At 37.9% G+C, this 9,729-nt stretch overlaps 1 protein-coding gene across 2 annotated transcripts; it reads right to left on the reverse strand.

The window, feature by feature from the left end:
• Window positions 1-1,542: 1,542 nt before the first annotated feature.
• cdca3 (cell division cycle associated 3) lies at window positions 1,543-8,428 on the reverse strand. Of its 2 annotated transcripts, none has more exons than XM_056475734.1 (7): window positions 8,268-8,428; window positions 7,912-8,060; window positions 7,654-7,756; window positions 6,341-6,930; window positions 4,136-4,475; window positions 1,893-1,972; window positions 1,543-1,794 (listed from the first exon to the last, which is right to left on the reverse strand). In XM_056475734.1, exons 2-7 carry the CDS (start codon window positions 8,047-8,049, stop codon window positions 1,702-1,704), a joined length of 1,344 nt encoding a protein of 447 aa, XP_056331709.1. In that variant the 5' UTR covers window positions 8,050-8,060; window positions 8,268-8,428; the 3' UTR covers window positions 1,543-1,701. The 2 variants fall into 2 exon arrangements, with proteins under 2 accessions (XP_056331709.1, XP_056331710.1); XM_056475735.1 differs by having other exon boundaries at window positions 7,912-8,063.
• Window positions 8,429-9,729: the final 1,301 nt, after the last annotated feature.

Below are 9,729 nucleotides of genomic sequence, written 5' to 3' on the forward strand. Positions count from 1 at the left end.
AATTAAAAAGTCTATTATTACCTATTACACTTTATCTTTTAGTAGACACATTAGTTTATGGTTATTATTCATAATTCAAAATAATCACAATATGACATGCCATTATCAGGATATAGCCAAAAACATAAATAACATTATTGGAAAATAATACTTGAATCTTGAAAGTGCTATGTTTACATTTTGCAATTTATTTAGCATACTTTTTATGTTGGACATGTAATCACTTAATAATAATTAATAATTTTCATTTTAAATTTCTACATTTTTAATCAAACATTTGCGCTAAAGTTTTAAATAAAATGATACATATGAATGAGTAATTTCTTGAGTATACATACTTTAAAAAGTAAAAAAGAAATAGTTGCTTACATGTGCTTAATACATATAAACTATTGATAGCATTTACAGAAATGGTACAGTATCATCATGATGCATATCATTATCAGGATATGAGATTAATACCATGATATGAGTTTGTCATCATATCTCCTGACATTGATTGGAGAAATGGCAGCTGTTGTCATCATAGAAAACAAAACAGATAGTAGTTTATGTGTGCATACTTTAATTAAGACTTGAATAAAACCTACTAGACTTTTTCAATAATAAAACAGTTAACGCTTTGGCACATGGCTAATGTTTTCAACATGGCTAACATTTGTTTCACATGCTGCTAGCTTGAATTAATGTTAACATTTTTAAGAATTAGTAGCACGTGGCTAAAATGCTATTAACAGGCTTTATAACACAACTCTCTGGAATACTTACAGTATATTCCAAGTTTTACCAGATAACAACCGCTGAAGCGAATAACAAACAGGTGTACTGATCCGGGTACTACGATAAACTTATGGGTCACGCCGCTGTTCCTGACTGTTTGGCGCCATCTTGTGACTGAATTATTACTAGAGCTGCGTCTCAAATGGCACACTATACACTCATGCACTATGTACTTATGCACTTACACTCGCAACAGCATAGTATATGTATGTAGTGTCGTCCCAAATGGAGCTCTAATGTTTTTTTACTAAGCGGAAATTCAAAATGTTTCCTGATGACGTTTGACAAATCAGTGAAATAAATGACCAAACTATTAAATAATACTTGAGTAGAACCGCATTCACCATCTGGATGCGCTATAATCACGATAGCTTCGATTAAGCAATGTCCTCTTTGGACTTAAAGTGACAACTGAATGAAATGACATTTAATGACTGTAATAAACATGCATAAAAACGTCATATTCATGACATGTTGGCAATATTACTCTACCATTATTTGATGTAATAAGCTAGTTGCTAGTGCTAGAAAGACAAATGTCTAAATAGGATTTAGGTTAAATACTCTGAACACTGATAAAGGATAAAAGTTTCCCCATTACTAAATAGTTCCGATAAACACTGCTTATTAAATAAACGTGGACATGGAAGTTAAACAAAACTAGATTTGATGACAGAACCAACTGTGTCTCAGTACCTGTTATCCAAATAACAATTCCAGCCAGTGTCCTCATATTGGATTAAAAAAAACAAGACAAAAATATAAATCAAAAGTTAATTTTATTTACATTAAAAGAGTGTTTATTTACAAACACAAAGAAAAGGTAAAAAGCAGGAAAAAGGAGATTCATGTAGTTGCAGGTTTCAAGTGGAAGTATATACATAGTGTTGTCTGAGTTTGTGCTGGTGTGTGGATCTGCTCTCACTCGTTCTCCTTGTCGAGGGACAGTATCAGAGCTCTTCTGTCCATCTGGCTGAACCTCTGTCTTTCTGGAGTCGACACCTTCAATTTAATCTGAAGAGAGACACCGAAATTCTTTCAGATGAAATCATTACAGAGAATGGACAGTAAAATAAACCCTGCGGTTCATGCGTTTGCAGTGAGCAAAGTACCTGCGAGTTGCGTTCTCTGGGTGAATTGGCCTCCCTCAGGATCTGCAGAGGAGATCTGCCCTCACCAATCAGCACTTTTTCTGGAATATTAAACAAGCAACTCTAAAGTTAGCTTGAATACCACCACATAATATATATTTGAAGATTTTGTTTCATTCAAACATTTAATTGTTCCATTCCCCTTCAATCGTGCATCGTTCTAAATGAATCAGTCGTTTTGAATGATATAAGATTTGCCACCGCATACTGGTGGTTTTATCATCCATGATAGACCTAAATCAGCCAAGGCACTAACACAAAAACAAAAGTCAGCTAAATAATATTGTTTAACATGATTGATGTACTACGGAGACCCGGAAGGGACAAAAAAAAAAAAAAAAAAAAAAAAAAAAAAAAAAAAAACAACAAGTGGAAGAAAAAAAAATATCTGGCTGCGAGAAGAAAAATGGGTGGAAGAAAAAAAAAAAAGATTTTTGTTTTACGTTTTTGCGTTCTCTCATCACGTTTTTATAAATATTAATATAAAAAAATAATAATATAACATTCTTATGCAACCTCTGAATCAGCGAATGAATGTATTAGCGCTGACTGACGGACGCACTCCTTATGATGAACTGATCCCAGATCAGCTTCTGTACACCATTTAAAGTGCACCTCTGTTATCAAACTAGTGAAGAGCAGCAAATAAATCTCGTTTTGTTTGATTGCAGAGGTGTCACTGTAAGAATGCACAGATCTATAATGAAAGCAGTCTATTACTTTAGTTTGTGCTCATTTAAGAGAGAATTTGTTGTGTTTAAAGTAAAAGACGCAGGATGGACATGTTTACACATTAAGTGTATTTGTCTGTTTAAACATCTGAATCCCAAAGTGTCCTGCACTTTCGCTCCCCTTTAAATGGGGTGTACAGAAGCTGATCTGGGATCAGTTTATCATACGGGGTGCGTCTCTCAGTCACGTTGCATAAGGATAGCGATGATCGATGCACAGCTTTATTGGAACTAAAGCGAAGGAAGACATTTTTATATTAATTTCAGCGTGCTTTCAAGATTAAATATGATAAATATGGGAAAATACGCAATAATAGGATGATAGCGGGATACACTGGTAAAATACAAGAGAATCCCGGCAAAAAAAACGGGAGGATTGACATGTATAAAGTGAACAAGATGTGTTTGTGGAAAACATCTTTACGAGATAACGCAAAAACTTAAAAATATATATTTTTTCCATCACTTTTTTTTTTTTTTTTTCACACCCAGATTTTTTTCCACATGTTTTTCCCCCACCACCACGTCCCTTCCGGGTCTCCGTAATTGATCAATACAAACATGCATTTAAACATGGCGGCAATTTCAGTTACACTTTAAGTAAATTAGGTTACGCTTGAAACAATGTTTGTAGGAAATTCTTTTTTTTTTTTTTAACCAATTCACTCTTTTTCCTTTGCTGAATCTAGTTATATTTGAAGGATTTGTTGAGTGCTGCATTTACACCTGTGCTTTAGTTCTTTTGGTCTGATTCAAAGACAACATGATACGTTGTAGCATTTTTTTCAGCAGTTTGGTTTTTCACACCACACCGAGTATTTAAACTAATAGTAATAAAAAATGTATAATAATAATAAAATATCAAGATTGTACACCATTTACTTATGTAACAGATTTTCTGGTGTGAACACACCCTTAATTACATTTACGCCTGTTTGGTTATGTAGAGATACCAGTGGGCTTTTATTTTCTTAGATTATATCTGAATTAAAATATCAAGACCAATTAAAGGGACAGTTCATCATAAAATAAATTTACTCAGCATTTACTCATCCTCAGATGTTCCAAACCTTTGAGTTTCTTTATTGTCTTGACTACTAAAGTGATTGACGAAAGCTGAAAGCCTGTAACCACTGACTTCCATATTGTTTGTTTTTCCTACTATGAAAGTCAATGGTTACAGGTTTCAATCTCTCTTCAAAATTTCTTCTTTCGTGTTCAACAGAAAAAAAGAAACACAAACAGCTTTGGAACCAGGGTGTGTACATGACAGAACTTTCACTTTTGGGTGAACTATCCCTTTAATACTACAGAAGCACAAATCACCAGACTACAGCATGTCATTTCCAAAGCAACAAGATAAGTTTACAAAAATGAGCACTGACCAATGGCAAAAGATAAAGGTAAATAAGATCTGTCTGAAATAAGTAACATCTGCGTGTATATACAAATGTGGTGAACAGACACACTCACCTCTCGGCTTCTGTTTGGTGCGCACAACCATGTTATTATTCTCATTAGTAGCAGTGTTTTTCATGGCACGTGGTGAGGACATTGTGGTTTTCCCTCGGCTCTGAACCCCTCTCGCTCGTACACCAGTGGCCCCAAAGCCCACACCCAACCACTGGGGCTTGAAAATGGCCTGACTGGGGCTGCGGGTGTCAAACCTCAGACAGCGGATGCCAGGCTGCACAGACTCCACCAGAGTGCTGGACACTGGGCTGGGTTTGCTGGAGACGTCAGCTGGTTGAGGTGTTGGAGGTTTGTTTTCCTCTGGCAGCTCAGGGATCGGCTCTGGAAGTGCAGCAGGTGCCTGACAGTGGTGAGACGCAACACATCACACTCAGTCTAAACCCAAAATATGCTTCAGCCATCTGCAATGTTAATCATCAGGAGTGTCTGTAGAGGTTATTCTGCCTGCTTACAACAGTGTGAGGGCAATACCAAATTAAAATGAGTCCAGACGGTGGTAGGACAAAAGAGTCAGAATTTTGCATCTGCAGCTGAGTAATATGGTGTAATGACAGCTGTGCTCGAGAAGGTCAGGGTGAAACAAAGAACCAGATCTAATAGTAATTAGTCTACTGTTTTTTCTGCTTGTGAAGTCATAATATTTCTCACTGGTCCCAACACAAACAACATTATCAACTTAAAGCTGTGAACATGACTGTAATGCAATTAAAGCCAACAAATATGATATTCATTTAACAGAAAACGCAGAAAACTGTTACCAACATTAAGTCAGTAGCTCATTTTTAATGTTGACTTGTGTAATGCTGACTTTTATCTACCCATCTCTCCATCTATCTCTCTACCTCCATATCCATCTATCTACCTCTCAACCTCCCTATCCATCCATACCTATCTATCTTCCACTCGACCTATCCATCCATCCACTTCTCTATTTATCCACCTCACTTCCTCTACCTATACCTATCTACCGCCAAACCTATCCATCCATCTACCTCCATCTATCTGTATACCCATCCAGTACTTTATGTCTATCTATCCATTTACCTTTATCCACCTCTCTATCTACCTCTACCCATCCATCTTTCCAACAATCTACCTCTACATATCCATCTATCTATCTCTTGACCCATCCATCCAATCCATCTACCTCTCGATCTCCGTCCATCTACCTCTCGACCTACCCATCCATCCAACCAACCACCCACCTCTCTCTCAATCTATCTATCCACCTATCTAGCCACCTTTTTATCTACCCCTCCATCCAACCATCTAGCTCTACCTATCCATCTACCTCCCGACCTATCCATCAATCTTACTATCTTTCCATCCATTTACCTTTATCTACCTCTATCTATCCACCTCTCTATTTATCTACCCCTCTTGCTATCCATCCACCTCTATCTACATTCATCTCTCCCTTCATCTTTCTATCTACCCAACTATCTATCCCTCTACCTCTATCCACCTCTCCGTCCACCTCTTTATCTATATCCATAAATTAATCTATCTACATCTCTACCTATCTATCTATCTATCCATTCATGTACCTCTATTCATTTACCTCACTATCTATCCTTCTACCTCTGTCCACCTCTTTATCTACCCCTCTAGCTATTCACCCACCTCTCTACTTATCTACCCATCTACATTTTTCACCATATATGTACATCTATCCATCCAGCTATCTTTATCCATCTCTCTATTTCTACCTCTATTTATTTACCTCCTGACCCATCCACCTCTCTATCTACCTCTATCCATCTACCACTCTACCCATCCATCCATCTACCTCTCTATCTACCTCTCGACCTATTTATCCATCCAAGTTCAACTGAACTGAATAAACAGTTGGTAAACAAAAGTACATCTTAGTAGAACAGTTTCTCAAGCAGTTGTGATGCATTTTGGAAACAGGAGATGAGCCCCTGGTCCAATGTGCCACCTGGCTTGAGAAACCAGTTCTCAAAGACTTACATTTAGTCATTATTTGGGTAGCACACATATTCTAAATGCCTATGTTTGTTTTTACACACACACACCTTAAGTGGATCAAAACCTTTCATTAAAATTGTTCTAAAACTACTGTACAACACAGATTCTGATCTTAGAACAGTTTTGAAAAACTTTGATCCACTTCAAATGTTAACTAATGAGATTAAAACCCCACAATCTTTCAATATTAAAAAAAAGAAAAGAAAAACAAACCGATTGCTCAGGTGTCTGGGATGGAACTTCCTCTTCCTCTAAAGTCAAGACAGCCTCAACCGACGGCGGGGACTCAGACTTTGCATTTTCAGTGGATTTTGGGACGGTGAAGACTGCATACGAATGATCTTCATTGGCTTGTCTGTCCGCAGGAGGAAGGGGAGTCGGAGGACGTTCTTCCAGGGAAGACGAGTAAACACCTTCACGACATGCAAGCAGACTCAGACTGAGCTCTTTCCTCAACGGTGAAGCCCCTAGAAGCAGAGCCTCCTCCGCCTCCTCTAGCGAGGCCTCAGCGTCGACCTCCACCTCCATCTGTGGCTCTCCAATCAACACAAATGGGCTGTGGCATATGGAGCCGTAGCCCTCAGATGGAGAGGACAGCACAGGGGTTGAGATATCGTCTGTGTGCGAGCTTTGGGCTTTCAGCAGAGGCTCTTTGGGGCCGAAGGTATTTGGATGAGCTACACCAGGCATGCCGGAGGTTTTGGTGAAGGAGACTGAAGGAAGAGGAGACGCGGAACAGTCGCCAGACTTGATGTCACTGAGGAAGAACGTGCTCAGCCTTCGAGCGAGAGACGTGACGCTCACTGTAAAACAGACAAAAGATTTTCAGCTTAATTAGTTCATTTTTTAAAAAACTTTATTACTTTCTGAATGCATTTATTATCAAAGGCTCGCATGGTATCATGCTAGCTTTAGCCTAACTGATTGATCAAAAGGTTAAATCACTGTCAACTTCCTTAGAGTAAACGACTTTAAACCAAATATTTCTATATTTCTCCAAATCAATTCTATTTTTCTGAACTTGATTCATAATGCTTCATTGAATTGTAGAAAGCAGTGCCTTGTTACTTCAAAACAGAGAGAGACTACTGTTTTTACTGTGATGAAATGAGCTGCCAACTTCTACCTCTACTGCTGACATGGATATATATACACTGCTGAAACATCACGTTTCCTTACGGTTACGGTTTAATATTTCGTAAATAGCTTTATCCATCTTTTGTAAGCGTTTTTGGAGGTCTATAAATACATTGGAACTTTGTTTGTCTGTAGGATTCACAAACACTTTTTGCTTCAAGTAAAAGCATGTAATGCATGTCTACTAATAGCAAGTTGGTTTGGTTCACAGCTTATAACTCTTTAACAAAGAAAAAAAGCAACAACCACGACACTAAACCATGCACTAAACTGACTCAGCTCGTGAATATTAATTAGCTTTCAGCTTGAGCCCACAACAAGCTTACTTTTTAAACGAAGATTGCTTGAAATGTTTCACTTTAATACTCATAATAATGGGGGACACGTACCCTTCATTGGTGTTCGAGTGATGCCCGGGGTAGGTGAGCGGGGGTCAACAAACACCGGCCCGACTGACTCCACCACAGGAAGAGGAGAGTAAGTAACGCCCACCTACAGGAAAACACAATCAAGCCAATTCTTGGGTCTACTTTAACTTACAAACACAAAACTGGTGTAAACAGTACAACACACCCCCACGGTCAGGTTTATTGAGATTAAAATCAGTTTTAATAGAGAAACTGTTGGACAGAGGAGTGTTTTAGTACCTGTATAGGTGTGCGGTCAATGGCACAGGACGGTGAACGCGGGTCGGCGAGTTTCGCCACACGCGCTGCTTTCGGTCGCTGGTTCGGGTCTACCTTTGGTGTTGATGCCACGGTCATCTTGCTTTCACTGGCACCCATGTTTCTGCTTGCTGCTGAAAACGGCACGGTATTTAAAAAATGCATAACCAGAAGTTAACCCGAACAACGTGTTGTTCGCTTGTCGTAACATAAGTTGTAAACAAAGTTACTAAGTAACTATAACTAAGCGTTCTCGTCAAAACGCCAAGAAACGCATCTTTCAATGTAGCGTTTTTCAACAATAACGTTACAGTCCAGTGTTCAATAAACAAACTCACCTTAATGCTCGGTATTTTGACGCACAGTTCACTGTATGCCGAGTTACTTTTCTCTTCCACGCCAATTCAGACAGAGTTTCGGTCACGTTTTATATAAATACACATAAAAAGAGAAATCAACAAAAAAAAAGCCTTGTTTCGTCTTCCAGTTCAAACTCAGTGTGGCTTCTTCTTCTTCTTCTTGGTGTTTATTGGCGGTTCGCATTCTAAACAGAGCATTACCGCCACCTACTGTGGGTTATGGATCAGAGGTTCTTTTTATTATTATTATTTATTTATTTATTTATTTTATAACTCTAGACTCTTCAAAACCCGAGCCTTCGATGTTGCTGCGTGTTCAGCTCCTCCATCTACAGCTCAGGTCCTAGACATTCTATATCCTATGTATTAACTGAGTTCTTTTTAAGAATTGTATCAACCATTTCCTTCCTTCCGGATATAAAAATTCTTTCAGAGTTATTTGTTTATCAATTATCTTTAGATCATTGATTAATATATTTCTTTCCTCCATGTATTTATTGCAACTAATGATTACATGTTCTACTGTCTCTCTCTCTCCGCATCCATCACACAAGCCTGTTGGATGTTTTCCTATCATGTGTAGTGTAGAGTTTAGCCCTGTATGTCCTAGCCTTAATCTTGAAAGAATACAATCCTCCTTCCTGCTTCCACTTGATTTCAAAATCTGTCCTACCGTTGGTTGTATTTCATAAAAATGTCTGCCTTTTTGTTCATTGTCCCAACTTATTTGCCAGTCTTTGTGTATTCCCTTTTTAATTATTGATTTAAGTTCAGCCCTACTATACCTGATTTTCATTTCTATCCTCTCTTTTGCTATTACTGTTTTTGCTAACCTATCTGCTGCTTCATTTCCCTCAACTCCTGAATGTGATGGTACCCATACAAACTCAACTATCTTGTTTTTCTGCTCTAAATTATGCAACAACAGAAGAATTTCTATTATAATGTCCTGCCTAGTTTCTGATTTTTTAAGATCCAGGCATAATAACGCTGAACTTGAATCAGAACATATTATTGCCTTGTCCAGATCCATTTCATAAACTTTGATGATAGCTAGCATGATTGCTAGCAGCTCTCCTGTAAATACTGATAAATTATTTGTTATTCTTTTCCCTTCTGACACATCTAAACTTGGAATGACATAAGCTATCCCCACCCGGCCACTTTGAGGATCTTTTGATGCATCTGTAAAAATGTGTGTAAATTGATCGTATTGTGTCCCAATATACTCTCTTGTTAGATATCCTTCTGTTAGTTCCTGTCCTTTTTCCTGTCTGTCTTTCAATAATTTGAGGTCTATTTTTGGTTGTGGTAATATCCATAAAGGTATTGTTGGTAGAACTATTGATGGTATAATACTATATTCACTTAGTTTCATTTCCTGCACTAAATCCCCAATAATCCAGTTAAAGCTGTTAATTTTCCTTTTCCCATATTCCCA

The sequence above is a fragment of the Danio aesculapii genome, chromosome 16, assembly GCF_903798145.1.
Source record: "Danio aesculapii chromosome 16, fDanAes4.1, whole genome shotgun sequence".
In the NCBI taxonomy this organism is placed as follows: domain Eukaryota; kingdom Metazoa; phylum Chordata; class Actinopteri; order Cypriniformes; family Danionidae; genus Danio; species Danio aesculapii.